The sequence below is a fragment of the Eurosta solidaginis genome, chromosome 1 (genome assembly GCF_040869045.1).
Source record: "Eurosta solidaginis isolate ZX-2024a chromosome 1, ASM4086904v1, whole genome shotgun sequence".
NCBI lineage: Eukaryota > Metazoa > Arthropoda > Insecta > Diptera > Tephritidae > Eurosta > Eurosta solidaginis.
In genome coordinates this window covers 284,747,535-284,768,487 of record NC_090319.1, presented here as the reverse complement: position 1 = coordinate 284,768,487, position 20,953 = coordinate 284,747,535, and the positions used below count along the sequence as shown (strand labels likewise).

The 20,953-nt window shown below is 41.4% G+C and overlaps 1 protein-coding gene across 2 annotated transcripts; it reads left to right on the top strand.

Annotated features, from left to right (window-relative positions):
- The first annotated feature begins 3,306 nt into the window (after window positions 1–3,306).
- On the top strand, window positions 3,307–16,928 carry LOC137237410 (sodium-independent sulfate anion transporter). Of its 2 annotated transcripts, none has more exons than XM_067761010.1 (5): window positions 3,307–3,964; window positions 11,120–11,909; window positions 11,978–12,280; window positions 14,091–14,236; window positions 14,306–16,928. In XM_067761010.1, the coding sequence occupies exons 1-5, from the start codon at window positions 3,635–3,637 to the stop codon at window positions 14,741–14,743; spliced, it is 2,007 nt and encodes a 668-aa protein (XP_067617111.1). In that variant the 5' UTR covers window positions 3,307–3,634; the 3' UTR covers window positions 14,744–16,928. The 2 variants fall into 2 exon arrangements, with proteins under 2 accessions (XP_067617111.1, XP_067617112.1); XM_067761011.1 differs by lacking the exon at window positions 3,307–3,964 and adding an exon at window positions 9,807–9,919.
- The last annotated feature ends 4,025 nt before the right edge of the window (window positions 16,929–20,953 follow it).

Genomic DNA, 20,953 nt, shown 5'->3' with positions numbered 1-20,953 from the left:
ACAAAACCTTTTTCCGAATTCATGAAACTTAACAGTGCTCAAATTGTAGTAGCTTTTGAAAAGCGAACCCTATAACATGGGCGGTATGGCCTAAACGGTTTAATGTTGTCATATGAATCGTTCCCGAGATAGTCGCGCTAGTACCCTAATGGTGCTTGTTGCCAGAAACATTTATTATCAGGCATTATGTCAAGATGCACGAAAGAGTGTAACGTAACAGCCCGCGATTTGGGCCAAATCATCTCTAAACCGATACTAAGCAGTCACTGGTATGTACATAAACAAATCAATCATTATGTCTACACATATGCACATACAAGCAGCGGAGAGATACGCACAAACACTTGCATATATCGAGATACTCGCAAAACTATGCAATCATCGGTGGAATTATTACTCACATATACACGCGCATATTGCTATGCGTGAAGCTATAAACGTGCATCTGTAGTTTATAGCTGGTAACTAAGTAGCAAATTCTAGAAGAAGAAACGCCTAGAAGTATGCGAACGAGACAGCAGAGAGTATAAAAAGAGCGAAAGCTGGGTAAGCAGCAATCAGTTTGATTGAAGCAAGCTATCAGTTGCGAAATATAAGTGTTATTGTGAAGTATTTTCAAAGTAGTCTAATAAAGACCATTTTGCATTATTGAATATTGGAGTTATTTATTCAACAGTTTAGCACATTAGTAGAAGGTTGCAAATAAGAGGAATTTCACTAAATTCGTTACAATATGTTTTGTTATACAGATATGATAGCTTAGTGGGTAGAGCACACAAAGCCTGCCTGTCGGTTCGAAACCAGGCCACTGCCCACTAGATTTTTATTTTTTTTTTACAGCTGCATGTGTGGTCTTAAAACACAATTCTACGTTCTCATTTGCATGGAAACCGCTATAATCTAAAGTTTAAACCTAAAATATAGTATGAATAACAAAAAAGTTTCAGATTTACGCCTACTTGCAAAACAGCAAATTATTTTTAAACTCAGAATTTGTCAAAATGTATGAATTTAAACCTCATGTCAGGTTAACTCTGAGTCAAAAAATTTACTTACCGTTCTGCAATTGGGCCTTAGACTCAAACTCTTAACCATGTACCATTCAATTCATTTTCTTTCTCTGGTATTGTTTAACTTTACTAATTTTTTTAATTGCTGCTCTGAATTTTATTATTTTTCTTATTTTATTTTATTATTTTTCTTATTTTATTACTCTTCTTATTTTATCTTATAAAAATCCCACAAACAAAACAATACAACAAAAAATTCTTTCTTATAAAAATCCCACAAACAATACAACAATAAGGGTCATTTAAAGCCTTTAAAAAAACAATAAAACTCTTGTGCTGCAACCTGAAAAATTATAATAACGTGTTAAGTTTTTCTAAACAATTTGTTTCATCAATGAAACGCAGGCAGTTTTTCACATTTGATATGTCTGACTCTATATTCCAACAAAACTATGTATTAAGTATTATGTACACTTTTCGAACACGTACTCGATCTATTTTCCCACCAACGAATATTACAAATATAAAAAAAATGCACAGGTGTTCGCAAACAACGTTCATTGTTCGAAGTTTATATATAAAAGAGGGTCATACTTTGGCTACATTTTCAATATTATTAATAAATGAATGAATGAATGCGAAATTTAAATATTTCACGTAAAAGCTTTCCATTTTATTTATACAAAATAAAAAAGGTTGATAATGCTCTTATAACGCAGTGTTACAAAAAAGACAAAAGTGAAAATACCTGGGTAGTGATGACATTTTTCTTGCAGATCTCAAAAATCTAAGGATGACTGCATATAAGATTTTCCCCGGACACCTCCAAAATCGTTAGTTACGAGTTAAAATCGGTTTCTCGGACCTTGGGACCTTTACGTGCCTATAACATTGTTGGTTATAAACCGATTCTCAGCTCTTCAAAATCTACTAGAAAAATGGTATCATATCCCAGGTATTTCTTAATATTTGTTGGAAAATTTAAAAAGCGAGCATATAAATTGGAAGATAAGCTTTGCCTAATAATGCGGTCAAAAGGTCTGCAAAGGGGGCAATTTCGAAGGACATCAAAATTTGAAAAGGTTTATTTGAAAAAATGTCATAAACTTAGTTCGAAACTAGCGCAATTCGTTACAGGAGATAAAGGGCTAGGAAAAGTGGGAGAAAGAGGAAGAAAAAACCCAATTTCAGTGAGCAAGAGTAAAGCTACAAAGTACAGGAAGTGACAGATAGGAAGAATATTGCAACGTATTTTAGGGGCTTCCGATTATTTTGCACCTTCTGCTAACGTTCGAATCGCTGAACTGTTGAATTCCACTATTCAGTATTACAAAATAGTCTTTACTTAAAATACCTTTGGGAGTACTACTTCACAATAACAATTATACTTCACTAATAGCGTGTTTAAATCAAAGTGATTAATGATTCCTCAGGTTGTTCTGCTTTTATACACTCGGTTACCTCGAACGCCCATTTCTCCTAAGATCTAGATGTTTCACGAACATGCCTTCCAGAATAGTTGGATCGCATGCTTGGTTATTTAGCTATATACATGTATATATCTAGTTAATGTTTTTCTTCTAGCCATATGCGTGTGTATGTGTGAGTAACAACTTCTGCTCTTAGCTGCATACATGTATGGATGTGAAATAATCTCTCTTTCTCAAGCTCCATTGTATATGGAATAATCTTCGTTGCCTTGTACATAAGTGTGGCTGCTTGCTGTTTTTGTTGTTGTGATTATTTTCTAACAGTATAGTGATGCTAATATTCGCCACAATATTATTCGATTGTGTGAATTTTACTTTTGTTTTTATGTAAAATTCACATTATTGTTTTTTTTTATGTTCCCCACTGGCGATAAGTAGAATCCAAATAATAATTTTTGCTATCGTCTTCTAACCACAACTCATTTATTTAAAATATCATTTTGGACTATCCAATGAACTTTTATTTGATAAAAATACCGTGATTGATAATTATAACTACCTATCAACAAATCTGTAAAGAGGCGCATAGCGAAAAAAAAAAAATATTTGCCAAGTCAATCAAATGCCCGGTAGTTTTATTTTAATATACACACATACAAAAACAACATAGATACAATTATTTACTTATAAATATTGTTTAGAATATAATGCGGTGTTTTAATAAAAAAAAAAACACGAGCACAAACGCGTAGTAAGAGTATTTCCAATTCTATGTACGTATGTATGTAAGTGTAAGTACGTAGGCATAATTCGTTTGTAATTCAAGAAACTTCATTCATATTAACTACCACTCTATTAGTAGTAGAATACTAACTGAAAGTGGAAATAACACGGGGGACAGACAATGTTGCCACTTGAGGAATTTACTTAATATGTTATTTGCGTTTGAAGCAAGTGGACGTGTGAGATGTGATAGCTCGTCTTCGGCCTTTGAAGTGTTTCAATGAATTTATCAGTGCATTCCTGAAAAAAGTATTCGAAAAGGTGTTAAAATTAAAAAAAAATATTTCAAAGTTATTGATAATAAGAGATAAAATAAATAAATATCTCATTAATATAAAACAATTGTGAAAAAATACTAAAAAACTATTTAAATTCAAATAAACGATTGTACGCATACTTTTTAGAAAAAACATGTCAAGTGTTGAAACAGCAGAAAGTTTTCGAAAACGTTTACAAATCGATCAACCTAATGAAATACAATTTAGTGGATATACCGATTTTAAATTAGTTACCGATCATCAAAAATCAACGCAAGAACGCAGTTTTGGTGATTTTTGTGCATCTTCTGCGAAAAATGTGTTTCGTAAAAAAACTCTCTATAAACGTTTACCGATATGCCGATGGTTGCCGAAATATACACGACGCGATGCTATAGGTGATCTTATAGCGGGCATAACTGTAGGGTTGACAGTGATACCACAGGGTTTAGCTTATGCCAGTGTAGCAGGATTGCCGACAGAGGTTTGTTGTTGAGCGAAGGAACAAGCTTTGATAATTTGTTTTTTTTTTTATTTAAATTTCACGTTTATTGTAAACAGGAGTAATCCAAATTTTAAACTTTTTGGGAAAACGTAAACAAGGATTTATTTTCCCATAGAGTTTCATTATAGCAATGAGATTTAAATGCATGCTATTGTAGTATTTTTGGATATTGTATAAATGTCAGCATATTCTCGTCAGTTGGTTATTTTCATTAAATCTGAAAACATCTAAATTTCGAGTTAAATCAGTTTACAGTAAAACGTGCGAAATTATCTATAAAAAAATTTAAGATCATATACAGCAGGAAAGACGAAAATATTAGTGGCAATTTTTATCAAATTTCGTCAACTCAATTCTTTTTTTTTATTTTCGGTGAACAATAACTCCGAAGTATTTGTTTAAAGTTTTATTTTTTTGTGCAAGCAGTTTGATAGCCTAATCAATTTTAGACTGGCAAAGTTCAAATTATAGGTCTCTTAAATTCGCATTAATTTTTTGAACAAATTTTTCCCTAAGGATGTTTTATGTTTTCTACCATACGAAGGACGCATAGCCTATTTTTTTATGGAAGAAAATCGAAAACACTCAAAATATAATTGTCAAAAAACAATGGGCGCTTTCAGCGAACACTATTTTTGTTGATACGTTGAAAAAATTTTACCTTTTTAAGGGAAATGATTTCTTAAATTATTTTTCACAATTCCCTACCGTATTAGGAGGAAAAATGTTATTCATAACCAACACTGCTACAAAGAACTGCAGCGAAACTGTAGCGAAAAAAATGTAAATGTTCAATAAGGTCTTTAATGTAGAAAAATTTACTAATTATTTCATTAACCCTCTATATGAAATTAATATAACTGACGAAATTTCATAAAAATTGCCACTGCTATATTTGTGCCCGCTGCTGTAATTAGGTGTGGTATATTTTGCCCAAAAAATCTCATATGCGGAAATATTCTACGAACCATATTGAGCAATCTTGGGTCGGGCCTAAAACCGATCAACCAGTCACACTTGTACCAACAACGCTTAAGTCTGAGCTATACGAATTTAAATTAATTAATCAAAGGTAGCGCCTATTTCAGAAGTACCTACGACTGAATCAGTTAAGAGCTCGTTTAAAAAGGTCTGCAAATGGGGACAACTGCCATTTCGTAGGACATCACAATGTTAAGTGTCATTTGAAAGCAGTGTGAGCGGACAGTATAAGAACTGCCAAGGGACATAATTAGAACCGTCGGCAAATTATCATTCTAGATCTGCGCTAGTATGGAAGTAATGTTATGCACCGCAGGGAGGCTCATGTTATAAAATAACTCTGTCTTCTTGGACAATAATACTACAGTCATAGGGGAACTAGGCTAATTGTTGCTTCAAGTTGCTTGAGGCAATGCCCTGAGAAAGGACCATATTTGTTACGTAACGTTATTATTTTGCTAATATATCTAATATATAGAACTTACGTATCGAATTCTGAGCGGAAAACCAAGTGATCTCTCCTGTTGTATTGAAAACGGTCTGTCTCAGCTAATTTCTAAAACTAGCTGTATTTAGGTGTTCCTCAACCGAATTTTAAGGTAGAGGCTTTTTCGAAAAAAGAAATTTGGGAATAAGGCTTTCTTCAAATCAATTCTGAAATAGGGCGCTGTAGAACCAATAACTATAGGGGGATTTTAAACTCTTCTAAAGCACGCCCTATTTTGACGTTATTCAATGGAATTCTAAAAAAGACCCTTCTGGAAAAAATGGCTTTTTTCCAGCCAATTTAGAACCGATATACCTAGGGTGGTTTCAAACTGCTTTGTCTTTAATCGAATACCGAGTTTGTGAAAATTTTCTTATCAGAAATTTAATTCGACGCCGACCCTTTCATACGCTTCCTCTGTCGGAGCATCTTCACTCATTCGCCCAACATGGTCCAATATAGTCGCTAGATTTTTACTTGCTAAACTAAGTGGATACATAAAAAAAATATTTCTCAACACCAAACCTGTTTCGATAACGGCCATTGTCGAGGTTATTTCTAAGAATTTTTTTCCGGAATGCGTATACCAACCTTGTCTTTCAATTATCATTCTTTTCAGCACAAGTAAAACATGCGCAGGCAGTTGCCAGCTTATCGGGGTAGAGTGCTTACTTACCATAACGAAGCTATTAGATTTATATCCTGGCACAAGTAACATCAAACAAGAGAATTTCGCAGAAAAAGTTTTTTCAACGATACGGCTAGCCGTCCTAGGGTTTTCTGCCGTTAAAATCTTCTTATTAAAATTTCATATTTCCAACACGTTCAGAGTCGGCATCGAAACTGTAGTTCCCGAAAAACTTTGAACTATCAAAATTAGCTTTCCAAAGATTTGAGCAGAATCTCGGCCTAAATCTGCTCAAAGGAATATTGCTAAAAATGAATATAATAATAATAGTATATAAATACACGTATTTAGCACGATATCTACACTTTTTGTTGCAAAAAAAAAAATAACTAAACAAAACTAAAGATCAAGATGAATAAAAATCATAATAAAATTAAGATCAAGCACTATACCGCTTATCTAGACCAAAATTCTCTATGTGATATAGTACAGTTGTAGACAGTAGCATTTACAGGGTATTAATATGATTTATGGTAACCAATGCGTTAAACACGCGATCTTGAAGTTTTGCAGTTCTCTTACGTTGTATTTGTTGATATAGCAATTATCTTAATTCACAAAGGAACTAACCAACAAATTGAAAATTTTATAAGAGAAGCAGAAAGACGGAATGCATGGGATCTTTTCAAAGTGGCACAACTTCGTTTTTTCCTAAGTGCTAAAATTTTCAAAGTTAAGGGACAGTGTATTTTAAATATTTATGCCAAAATCTGTCAAGAACTCATATTCAAAAAACTTTGCGTGTCGCAGACCCTCCCTCACGCGTTTATCAAATCTACTATCACACTTTCATCTCTAATATGATTTTCTAAAAACAAATTTGCTTTTCTAACATTGTTTCAAAAAAGTATCTCAAAGTTTGCTTTTAGTTCTGAATAATTAACTTTTACGGTGCACTCAAAGACGCGGCATATTGTCAACATAATACAAGTAAGGAAGGCTAAGTTCGGGTGTAACCGAACATTACATACTCAGCTGAGAGAATATAAGGAAAAATCATTATGTAGGAAAATTAACCAAGGGAAACCCTGGAATGTGTTTGTATGACATGGGTATCAAATAAAAGGTATTAAAGAGTATTTTAAATGGGAGTGGGCCATAGTTCTATAGGTGGACGCCATTTCGGAATATCGCCATAAAGGAGGACCAGGGGCGACCCTATAATGTGTTTGTACGATATGGGTATCAAATTAAAGATATTAATGAGGGTTTTAAAAGGGAGTGGTGGTAGTTGTATATGTGAAGGCGTTTTCGAGATATCGACCAAAATGTGGACCAGGGTGACCCAGAACATCATCTGTCGGGTACCGCTAATTTATTTATATATGTAATACCACGAGCAGTATTCCTGCCAAGATTCCGAAGCCTTTTGATTTCGCCCTGCAGCACTTTTTCATTTTCTTTTACTTAATATGGTAGGTGTCACACCCATTTTACAAAGTTTTTTTTTTTTTATGTTATATTTTGCGTCAATAAACCAATCCAATTACCATGTTTCATCCCTTTTTTCGTATTTGGTATAGAAATATGGCATTTTTTTAATTTTTCGTAAATTTCGAAAAAGTGGGCGTGGTCATAGTCGGATTTCGTCCATTTTTTATACCAAGATAAAGTGAGTTCAGATAAGTACGTGAACTAAGTTTAGTAAAGATATATCGATTTTTCCTAAATTTTTGGTAATTTTTATAGCCTTATACGTTTATGTTATGTTAATTTTATGAGCTTAAAGGCCGTAGTTAAATAAAACACAATGTTTAAATATGCATTGGTTTTTTTAATTTGTCGATATTTCGGCTTCAATCTGAGGCCATCTTCAGGATTGTAACTAAACACAAATATATAAAAATATGAATTTTGGATATATGGTCATTAAAATTTACTTTACGCAACTAGGTATACATATAAACGAAACACAACTTACACATGGATAATGCTTAATCGACTGATCATATGTTCGAAAAACAAAAGTAAAATAAACACCAAAAATGTATATAATTTAAAGTACCGTAGGTGTAAACAAAAATATGCACAAACAAATTTATAGGGATACGAACAATAGAACAAAAATATGTCGTCATCCAACATTATGATTTGTTGATTCTAAATATGCTGCTAGCGGAATTATACCAAAATTTAAGCTTTCGATTTCAAAGTATTTTCGAGAGTATGTATGTATTCTGTTTTTAAATACTTTTTATATTTTTTATTTAGTACTTTTATCATCATTGAGGTTAATACGCGTCTTTTGACACCTCTCTCGATATTTTTGGTAGCATATTAGCAGTCGACCCCTCAACCAATTTGCTTGTTATTAAAAACTCTTTAAGAGTACATTTTTTGTTTCTGTGAAATAAATTTCTATTTTTAAAATTGTTGCAAAAACCGTGCAAAAACTTGTTCTGGAGCACATTTTTGCGCGCAAGGAAACCACATACGCAAAATTTTACTCTCTATGATATTCCGTTGAGAAAAAAATGGTCCGCAGTATTGATGCTAGATATCTTCATTTCCACACCTTGGACTTGAAGTTTTTATTCCTTATTTAATTTCCTATTATTTCTCATTCTATTTAGTTCATTTAGTAACTCATTATTACAAGGACTCTTTCCTGACAATTTGTTACAATCGAAGTCCTCAATACCTAATCCTTCCAAAGACTTTACTCGACTCTGCGCCACGTATGCTTGTCCCTCCTCCAACTCCAAAATATTTTGATGTCACTTCTACCGGACTGTATGTAATATTTGTTCCAAATATGAGCCAAATCGGACATCATAGGTCGCTTTCTATTCATGTACGTATTATGTGTTCCCAATATGAGCCCAATCAGACCACAAATTCGATTTTTGCGAATATCTCGATCCTTGCGCCACCTAGCGGCGATTTTTTCATAGGTCGCTTTCTGTTCTTGTATGTATTATGTGTTCCAAATATGAGCCAAATCGGACCACAAATACGATTTTTGTGAATATCTCGATCCTTGAGCCACCTAGCGGCGATTTTTTCATAGGTCGCTTTCTATTCTTGTATATATTATGTGTTCCAAATATGAGCCAAATCGGAGCACAAATACGATTTTTGTGAATATCTCGATTCTTGCGCCACCTAGTGACGTTTTTTTCTTATTATTGCATTGTCATCGAGTTCTGAACTATATTCCAAGTTTCAAGCTTTTAGCTTATCGGGAAGTTACTGAAATTTTAATTACAAAATTCGTTCACAACGGCCGTGCAGCCGTGCAGCCTGTCAAGTCAACCTAAATAAAACCGTTTAAAAAATGAAAGGCGCGATAACCACCACAGAGTTTCAGGCCAATGCAAGGCAGATGAGTTTTCACATAGAAGCTCTTCATGATAGAAATATACTCGGGGTACTTGCCAAATCACTGCCAAAGGGCGTCCCTGCTTAGAAAAACTTTCTCCTAATTGCAAAAATTTGTTTCTAAAATTTTTATGTTGCTTTGCCCAGGGCGTGAACGCAGGTGTGTGAGGAGGAGCACGCTACCAACACACCACGGCGACCGCCGTGTCGCTTGATATACGTATAGATATAAAATAATTTATTTTATTAAAATAAAAATAGAAGCATGGTTGCCATCTTTTTCCAATGTTCGACGAACTCTCCCAAAGTGGATGACAGCTGGGTGATCGCAGAGAGCGGAACTCTTTAATCGGAACCGGCAACGAGACTCAAAAATAGATTAAGTCATAGAGGATAGTAATACCCATTATCTGGTTCTTGCAGGGCAAAATACAATCTAAAACTCTACTGGATGTTCGTAAGTATATGTATGAAGAGATGAGAAACTGTATTATTTAGATTGTGTCTTGTTGAGATTTCTCTATCCATGGATGGTTTTTTGGTGATTCCGGGAACATTACGCGAATTATTTAAGTATTTTTCGGTGACAATTTCTTTCGGTGATGATCTTAGGGTAATGACCGTTTAAAATCGGAACTGTTGTTGGAATCGATTCAGGTTTTTTTCGGGATCTATTTGATATTGATTTAAGGTTCATTTTGGAACTATTTTATCATTACGAGACTATCTTTGGAATATATCATTTCGAGATTGTTTTCGGAATAATAACTTGGGATTATTGTCAGGAAAACTTTGATTTTTGGATAGTTTCGAAGATTTTGGGATAAATTTGGTATAATTTGGGAATATATATACATATTGGGGTGGCTTTCAGATTCATGTAGGAACCATTATGAAACCATTTCGTGATGGCTATTACGCGACAGTGTAGGATCAAAATTATATAAGTAGAATGCGAAGTGAAGTTTAATCTTAATCTCTCCGGATGTAATACGAGCCAAGTTGCTTTTTATTTTTTCATGAGGACATATTAGTGACGTGAACACATCGTTCTGATTTGGTTTATGTCTACTCACTGAGTCTTATTCTTATTGTCAACTTGTTCATCAAATATTGTAGCTAGATATTGACTAGAAAAACATTATACACTTAACTATCCCCTTTCTCTAACAATATGGACACATTCAGTCAATGTGAGGTTTTTATTGAACGGCCAGTTCCTCTTCCATCTTTAATATGTTTGGGTGGCTCGAGAAACATTTGAGATAAATTAAATAACTTTTTTGTTTTAATTAGCTTCAGCTACTAAATTATTCGCAAGTCTATTAGTAGTAGTTTTTCCTCCTCTTCTCTACAAACACGCCTTACACAATTTGTTTAACGTTAGAGTCTGTATTAGCTTGCAAATAGCGCTTAAACTAACTCATCCGTGAGCAAAGATTTTTATTCATCAAAAACTCGAAACTAATATCACACACACTGCATATCGCCAGAAGCTAATATGATAGAGTCCTGATTAGGTACATGTTAAATAAATTCAATATTTATCGAGAAATGGTTGCAGTAGGAAAATGTCCCTTGGATGCGTATTATCACTTCCTCTTTTCCAATATCTACTATTTACAATTTGAACTGTTTATTTATATTTCTCGCACAGTATGGCCTATATGGCGCTTTTATGGGGTGCTTCGCCTACGTTGTACTCGGCACCTGCAAAGACAGCACAGTCGGTTCAACAGCCATCGCATCACTTATGGTCTACCAATTCGCCAAAGGTGTATGGCAAAGAGCAGTTCTACTCACATTCCTTACCGGCATCATAGAAATTTTAATGGCCATATTCCGATTAAGTTTTATAATTGAATTTGTATCGGGACCTGTGAGCGCCGGTTTTACCAGCGCTGTTACGCTAATTATAGCCACATCACAAGTTAAAGATATTGTTGGTATAAAATATGCCAGAGGCAATACATTCCTAGAACGATGGATTAGTATGATAAAAGATATTAGAAGTATACGTCTCGCTGATACCATACTCGGATGTAGTTGTGTTTTCATTTTGATATCGATGCGTTTTTTGGGACGCATGAAAGTTGGGCCAAAAAATAAAAGTAAACGCAGGTGGTATCACGAGATGATGTCTAAGATTTTATGGTTTATTGGCGTATCGAGAAATGCAACCATTGTGATGATTTGTGCTGCTGCGAGTATGTACTTGCATCAGCAGGGTATTCATTACTTCCGTTTGACTGGTTATATACCTGGTGGATTGCCGGAATTCAGTCCACCACCATTTCATATAGACGCAGTACCGGCTAATGAGACTACTGGACAAAAAGCTGTTGAAGCTGAATCTTTTATGGACATGGTGGGTAATATGGGGTATGGTCTATTGATTATCCCACTAGTGGCATTACTCGAGAATATCGCCGTTTGTAAAGCTTTTGGTGAGTTTCTATTTTAGGTCGTGCGCTACTTTTAAGTCCTAATCATTACTTTCATTTCTCTCCTTCAGCAAAAGGACAGCCCATTGACGCATCCCAGGAATTGATTGCTATGGGAATCGCAAATATCGCTAACTCATTCTTTCAAGGCTATCGTGCTAACGGCGGCCTGGCACGCTCTGCTGTCAATAATGCTAGTGGTGTTCGCACGCCATTGGCCAATCTTTATATTGGCGCAGTTGTGGTCTTCGCTTTAATCTATTTAACGGACTTTTTCTATTACATTCCAAAAGCAGTTTTGGGGGCTATCATCATGTCAGCCGTTATCTTCCAGCTTCAGTATAATGTGGTCTTGCCAATGTGGCGTAGTAAACGTAAGTACATATTTAAGTGATCTGACGGGCCGCACCTGCGGGTAAGGCATGCCTGTCATAAAAGGCATCTGAAATATAAATCTGCGCTGGACTTGGCGTCCACCACTAAAGAACCCCTGCCAATGAAAACAAGTCTCGGATAAGATTTTCTTTGTCTGATGACTGTCACGACAAATGCTTTAAGGAGTATGATTTTGGAATATGTAGCTGGAAAACTTGCTTGTTGATGTGCTCGTAAAGATATTGGGTGATTTTATCGCAGTACAAGAAACGCGCAAGACGGAGCTAGGCGGGACAACGATGCGGTAGCCGTAAAAAGGGGAGACCCAAGTCAGTGCTGGTTTTGGAGTGAAAAAGAGACTGCGGCGCCAAGCACTGTCGCTCAAGCAGCCTCGTCGAAATCCGCGACAAAGGCGAGATTGATTAATAAAACACCTACAGGTTATACGGCTTAGGTGGATAAGAACGCTTTTTATGGTGAGCTAGAACCCACGGACGATGACTGCCTCCGTCATGGCATCAAAATAATACTTGTAGACTTTAACGCCAGAGTGGGTAAAGAAAGGAACTTTGGTCACACAGTCTGGCCTTTAGAAATAACATTCTCTAACGGGTTGAAGCAGTATAGAATTGCCGTCAGGAAGCTAATCACGAAACAGCGAGCTTTAGGAGCACATTTCACACTAGCTACGTCCAGCCGCTGTGGACACCATACATTTTTATCGAGCCCGGAAAAACAACTGGCGCGATGAGGAATGTTGCGCTGCTCGAAAAAACGCTGCATATTGGGATGCACGGATGCAGCAACGCGAGGAGCTTCATATACCGGCTTATAGAAATATGGCCCTAAATTGGCAGGAAAAAGTCCAGCGGTGGGCGAGTGGCTTAAAGATCGAGGCAGATTCCTGCAGGGAGCATAATGGCGGCCTTGCAACTGAGTGCATTTAAGTTGTGGAGTGACAGCTTTCCTAAAAAGCGACTGAGATGTCAAACCCGATAGACATGCCTGTCGTCAGGGTTGTCTAAAATAACCCGTCCCCAAGGTTCGAGGGGTTGAGACAATCGTTCCCGAGATAGTCGGACTAGTATCACAAGGTGATACTACTGTATTCCTCAAACTAAATAGTCTGAGAGTCGTTTTGCAATACAAAATATCAAATACGAGCGAATGCCTTTAGAATGGAACTTCAAGGTGCCCTGGCCAGTCCACAATTCCGCGTCTATTCCGATGGAATCAGTCTTCTTAATGTCGCATATAATGTTCTTTCTACTGTGTGTGGGAAAAACTGAAGCCCATATTTAACTAAATTGCGACTTTAAGCCTAGTAATTCAACCTAACCAGGTTTTCAAAATAACATTTCTTTTTCGACTTAAAATCAGCTGCTGGCAGGAAGAACAGAAGCTGCCAATATACTCCCATATCTGGCTAGTTATGCGTGACCAACATCATCGGTTTAATAAGGACTGCAGACCTTTCCGTGTCATTTGAAACCAGACGAGGCTTCATACAAGGCGATAGAGTCTGATATGAAAACATTGCAGCGAAAAAAGCGCAAAGGCTTCGCGATTAAACGAAAGAAAGAGACTTCGACCCACAAGGAAGGAGGGATCTCCACTGATTTTGGAAAGAGCTTGCTGGGGGTGACTTGGCTTCCCTTGGTATATACATTTGCCATCAGTTATAACTAAGAAGGGATGATTGGCGTGCTAAACAACTGCTAAAATTGCCTAGCCGGTGAAGCCCCGAATAATGAATAAATACTTTTATGAATGTGGCCTTATTTAACTTTATTAAAAAATATTTTTTAGGCACTGATTTAATTCCATGTTTCGTAGCTTTGATTGCTTGTTTGGTACTACAGCTGGAAGTTGGAATTTTGGTTGCGGTCGGCGTGAATTTACTATTCATTTTATATCATGCAGCGCGACCCAAAGTACGACTGGAAACATTAGAGGTAACAGCTTCAGAGCATTCAGTCAACTTATTAGGTACCTTAAAATAATTTTTTTTTGTTGCATTTCAGACCCATGATGGCATACAATTCCTTAAACTCACACCAGATCGTTGCGTAATCTTTCCTTCTGTCGAATTTATACGCAATCTCGTTTTGAAATTTGGCAATAAGACGACACTACCTGTTGTGATCGATTGTACTTATATCTATGGCGCTGATTACACAGCTGCTAAAGTGATCTCATCTTTAATCGCATATTTTAAACAAAGAAATGAGAAACTTATTTTTTATAATTTAAAGCCGAATGTTGTACAAATCTTCGAAGGCCTCAACACAAACTTGGTGCTATGCTATAATACTGATGCACTCACACAGGAGTTGAGAAGAGATCAAAATTGTGCAATGGCGCGAAATGATGCACCTAAAGTTGGCAATGATCTTGAAGCCGGAGTGGCAAGTAGTAATGAGACGTTGAGCTCGACTTTAACTGCTGAGGTGAAATTATGAAATTTAATGTGCCGATGAATTCAACTTATATTTAAGTAAATGCTCTGCGAAATTACTACTAGAATGCCTATAGTTACATAAGTACATATTTATAATTACGTAATTTCATGATTACTTTGTGAAATATTACGAGGTGGGTTTTGTCTAAGGCTGGGGTAACGCTCAGTCAATCCAGAGCCGAGTAAAGATCCCACAAACCCCTACTGAATAAATACACCATATTTATGTGTTACGAACACACGCACACACGGCTGGAGATATTAGGCGGGCAGCAGCTTTCCGTCGCAAGATGGCGAGGGGGCGGAGCGGCGGCTAACGGTCGTTGGAGTAGAGGAGGTTCGGTAGGGCGGTTGAGCGGTCGGGTGACAGGCGGACTCGTAGGGCGGTACGGAAGCAGCGGCTTAACGGCGGTAGGATGGCAAGCGGCCAGTGGCTAGTGTATCAACGGCGGGACGGATGCCTCGGCTTAACGGCGGTAGGGTGGCAGACGGCCAACGGTCGTCGTGGCAGCGGCGTGACGGATGCAGCAGCTTAACGGCGGTAGGACGGCGAATGACGAACGGTCATCGTAGCAGCGGCGGGACGGATGAAGCGGCTTAACGGCGGTAGGATGGCAGACGGCCAACGGTCGTCGTAGCAGCGGCGTGACGGATGCAGCGGCTTAACGGCGGTAGGATGGTGAACGGCCAACGGTCGTCGTAGCAGCGGCGTGACGGATGCAGCGGCTTAATGGCGGTAGGATGGCGAACGGCCAACGGTTAGTGTGGCAGCGGCGGCACCAGCAAGGCGGGATGGGCACGGCGGTAGTATGGCGGACGGCCAACGGTCGGCGTAGCACCGGCAGCACCAGAGGGGCGACGATGCGACGGCAGCGGCGGTGGGCTACGGATCGCGTACCAGGGCCGGGGAGAGGGGGGAAGTAGGCTGGCGATGGTGTTTACCTGGACAGCGGCGGCTCGGTTGACGGTATCGGCGGGATGGGATTGATCGGTAGCCTTCGGCAGGATCGGTAGTCCGCGGGGTCGGTCACCTGGGGAAGAGACTGTGAGGACTCGTTAGTGCTGGTTTCACCACTGGACACCCCCGCCTCCCTACTTGCACACTAGTAGAAGGGTCGTAAGGGGGGCGGAATTGTACCAGCCGGGGCACCGTGGGTCGACCCGTGGGCGGAGGGGAAGTGCACCTTAACGCACAGCGGTAGCCCCTGTGCGCACGCATCGGCTCACGGTTGAAACCAGAGCTATGGAGAGGGGTCGTGCGGTCGTTCGGGCAGCGGGTCATTCCTTACCAGACCAGGGCGACGGAGGGAAAACTAGCCCGAAGACACCACTCTCGTCGTCCTGGTGCAGCAAGGGGTGACTCGCGCCACGGCCGCACCCTCTTCTCCCTAGCTAACTAGTGGGAGTGGTCCCACCGCTCCGGCCAGCCTATTAAACCAGAGCTGAGGCGGCGGGCCGCTCAAGCACCAAGGTGGGCGACGGAGGGAAAAGTAGTCCGAAGACACCACTCGCGTCGTCCAGCCCTGGTGGAGGGTGACCCGCGCCATGACGGCGCCCCTGCCACGCAGCCCGAGCTGAGGGGGTATTTGGTCATTGAGGCAGCGGGCCGCTCAAGCACCAAGGTGGGCGACGGAGGGAAAAGTAGTCCGAAGACACCACTCGCGTCGTCCAGCCCTGGTGGAGGGTGACCCGCGCCATGACAGCGCCCCTTCCACTCAGCAAGCTAGCCTAAGTGGTTATTTTGTCTTTAAAAAGACAACCACTCCCGCTGGCTCACCTGTGAGGACTGAATTGCAAAAATGCAAATTTGATGTTTATATGGGTGGTGCCGCAAACTGGTTGAGAAGTCAACACACCATTATTGTAATTTTCATTGGTTTGATATCAGTGGTTGTTGACTATGCTATATAAGAATAAGTACAAGTGGTTGTTGGTTATGCTATAGAAAAATAAGTACAGGGAGGTTCAGGTTTAAGTGAATAAGGAAATACAGGGGGTTACGTTATTGTAACGCTACGTTACAGTCCCCCTCCCATTTCGGTTGACGGAAAGCTGCGGTGGGAAAAGATGGATCTCCAGGCATGGCCTAGGTCCTATGCCGGTGTGCATGTGGGAGAAGCACTTTATTAATTATTATTTTTTTTTTCTCAAAAATATACAGAGTCATTCCACTTATATCTAACAGAGTTTATGTTTTTAATTCATTTGTATAACGTAAGAATAATTACATTTCATTGTTCTTAAAACTAACAGAGTATATTTCATATAATTCATTATAATACATAATATTTTTCTTCTTCGTTTCCATCTTCCTCGGGTTGTGATTTCATCATGGCTATCAGGTATTCGGTAAAATGTGGCCCGAAAAAAATAGGTCCCCTTCGTGTTTTTGTTCGGTTGGCTGGCCACTGGTACTGCTCCCTCCGTGTGCACCCGCTCTGACGTTGTTTTATTTCGCCGAAGTTTATGCCTGCTGCAGATGCTTTTGTACCCTCTTTTCTGACCATGTTTATTGCAAGTGCCATTTGTGGAATCTCCTAATCCCATGTGCCGTGGTCGCTCAGGAACGGTGCTAACGCTTTTCCGTCAAACTGCTTCCCATTGTCGGTGAGGAAACTTTTCGGACAACCAAGTAAGTATATGACCTTTTCTTGTAGCGCTTTGAGCACGCTTGCCGTTTTTGCTTGGCGCGCCGGGATTAACTCCACCCACTTGTAGAATTTGTAGATCATGGCGAGGAGATAATTGCTTCTTTGCTTGGAACGTGGTAGTGGTGGCACGAAGTCGATGGTTACTATTTCCCATGGCTGCGGCTATTGCATGGTTGCCAATAATCTCACCGGGCTCTTCTCTGTCGCTTTTTATTGTGTAAAATATGTCTGGTGGTTTTTGTATCGGTGTGTCGGTGTTTTGTAACGGGCGGCGGGAGAGCGTATTGAATATCGCGTTCGGCGCTCTTTTTCAGTACACTTTATTGCGGTTGTATTTTTGTATAGCCGGGCAACGGGGGTGGAAGCGTTGCTTCAGCGGTCGGTTATGTTTACGGATGGTCGAATGTTCGGCTGCGGTAATTGGGCTAACGGTTTTACTCAATCGCTTCTGGTGGTGCGCTGAAAAAGTTTCCTGCTCCGAATTTTGGCGATTGCTCACGTGTTCCCAGCTGGTCATTGCACATAGTGTGTCTAACTCGGCTGATCTTCTGGTCAAAGTGGCTTCTAACGGCTGGCCATCTAGCGTGAGGGTGATTCCCCTTTCCCGTAAAAAGTCCATACCTATGATCATCCGTTCTGCCAGGCTCGGGATGACGGACATCATTGTGTTGGTCGTTCGTCCTTGGTACGTTATCCTTGCTGTGTAGGAATTCGAACTATAGACACACGTTTGGTCTGCCAATTGGACGCTCCGCCTGTTAAGACGTGGTTTGATGTTGCTTCTCTCCAGGTGATTTAGTATTGACTCATCGACGTATGAAAGGGTGGCGCCGGTGTCCACTAGCGCACGCACGCTCATGCCCTCGATGGTTATCGGTATATAGAAACGGTCATCTACTTGCATTTCGGCAGCGGGATCGCAGGCTGGTGGTTCAATAGGCTTCTGTGGCCGCACAAATAATGCTTGGCGGCTTCCTCTCACATACCTTGACGGCATCCTGGATGTGTTGTTGTCGGTGGATTGGTTGGTCGAAGGGCATAGTCAGTCCCTGGAGAGGATGTTGTCTTCTCCACACCTGGAGCAGAACATTCTCCAGCGGCCCCTGCATTGGAAGCGGCGGTGTCCGCGTTCCTTGCAGCGCCAGCAGCACTCCTTGCTATCGTACTCCTTTTGAAGATGATACAGGCTGTGGATCGCCTCTTTGTCCTGTTTCGCTTCCTCGCTTTTTAGCAGCTCATATTCCTCCGTTATTTCCAGGAGATCATCGATCGTCTTAAACTCGCTCCGCTTGACGAAGAGGCGGTATTCAACGCGTAGGCCATCGTATATTCGCTCGAGGTGATTTTCCTTGCACATTGTCGGATGCTGGCGGATCAGCGTTTCCAATGCCAGGACAAAGACCTTGGCTTTTTCTCGGCCTTGTTGCCTGCGTTTTCGGATGGCCTCTTCTAAATGTTGAAGCTGACGCTTAGGCAGAAAAAAAATTTCACCTCCCTTCGAAAATCGCTCCAGTGGTTGATTTGTTGCTTACGGATGCGGTACCATTGGAGTGCTTTGCCACGCAGCAGTTCCGGCAGCGTTAGGAGGAGTCGGTCGACAGGGATGCGGTAGCATTCGGGGAGCTCCTCTATTCTCTCCAGAAATTCGTGCAGCGACTCCTCTCCCGAAAAATGCAGATCCCAGTGGCGGACGGTATTCATTAGCATACTGGTGCTCATTTCGTCTCGTTTCGGTTGCGCGCGTTCTCTCTCATGCGCATGCGAGAGGGAATTTTGTACCTGGATGGCGGTTATTGACTTGGTCGGTTGTGTTGGGGTGATGTTTAGTGTCGGTGTTGGTAGTTTAACTGGTTTCCCTTCGTCCTCTTCTACTTCCTTCTCCAACTCCTTCAGTAGGTCTTCGCTTGATTTCCTCGTGCGTTTTGCTTGCACGTACGTGCTCAGTGTGCAGCGTAGATCGGCTACGGTTTGGCCTTCCACGGGAATGCTATGCTTCTTACATTCCTCTATCAGCCTCTCCCTTTTCAGTAAGTAGATCCAATTGAGTGAGTCGGTATTCAGCGTCGTACCTTCGGGGGCCGGTGTGTTTGTTGTTTCTGATGGTGTGTTCGTCGAACCCGCCCCGGCAGTGTTGGTGGTTGTTGTATTTGTTTTTCCACGGTCATCTGCGGAGGAGGGTCCCTGCTCGGGCGCCATTTATGAGGTGGGTTTTGTCTAAGGCTGGGGTAACGCTGAGTCAATCCAGAGTCGAGTAAAGGTCCCACAAACCCCTACTGAATAAATACACGATATTTATGTGTTACGAACACACGCACACACGGCTGGAGATATTAGGCGGGCAGCAGCTTTTCGTCGCAAGATGGCGAGGGGGCGGAGCGGCGGCTAACGGTCGTTGGGGTAGAGGAGGTTCGGTAGGGCGGTTGAGCGGTCGGGTGACAGGCGGACTCGTACGGCGGTAGGATGGCAAGCGGCCAGTGGCTAGTGTAGCAACGGCGGGACGGATGCCTCGCCTTAACGGCGGTAGGGTGGCAGACGGCCAACGGTCGTCGTGGCAACGGCGTGACGGATGCAGCAGCTTAACGGTGGTAGGACGGCGAACGACGAATGGTCGTCGTAGCAGCGGCGGGACGGATGAAGCGGATTAACGGCGGTAGGATGGCAGACGGCCAACGGTCGTCGAAGCAGCGGCGTGACGGATGCAGACGGCAGCGGCGGTGGGCTACGGAGTGCGTACCAGGGCCGGGGAGAGGGGGGAAGTAGGCTGGAGATGGTGTTTACCTGGACAGCGGCGGCTCGGTTGACGGTATCGGCGGGATGGGATTGATCGGTAGCCTTCGGCAGGATCGGTAGTCCGCGGGGTCGGTCACCTGGGGAAGAGACTGTGAGGACTCGTTAGTGCTGGTTTCACCGCTGGACACCCCCGCCTCCCTACTTGCACATAAGTAGAAGGGTCGTAAGGGGGCGGAGTTGTACCAGCCGGGGCACCGTGGGTCGACCCGTGGGCGGAGGGGAAGTGCACCTTAACGCACAGCGGTAGCCCCTGTGCGCACGCATCGGCTCACGGCTGAAACCAGAGCTATGGAGAGGGGTCGTGCGGTCGTTCGGGCAGCGGGTCATTCCTTACCAGACCAGGGCGACGGAGGGAAAAGTAGCCCGAAGACACCACTCTCGTCATCCTGGTGCAGCAAGGGGTGACTCGCGCCACGGCCGCACCCTCTTCTCCCTAGCTAACTAGTGGGAGTGGTCCCACCGCTCCGGCCAGCCAATTAAACCAGAGCTGAGGGGGAGGGGTGCTTTGGGTCATTGAGGCGGCGGGCCGATCAAGCACCAAGGTGGGCGACGGAGAGAAAAGTAGTCCGAAGACACCACTCGCGTCGTCCAGCCCTGGTGGAAGGTGACCCGCGCCATGACGGCGCCCCTGCCTCGCAGCCCGAGCTGAGGGGGTATTTGATCATTGAAGCAGCGGGCCGCTCAAGCACCAAGGTGGGCGACGGAGGGAAAATTAGTCCGAAGACACCACTCGCGTCGTCCAGCCCTGGTGGAGGGTGACCCGCGCCATG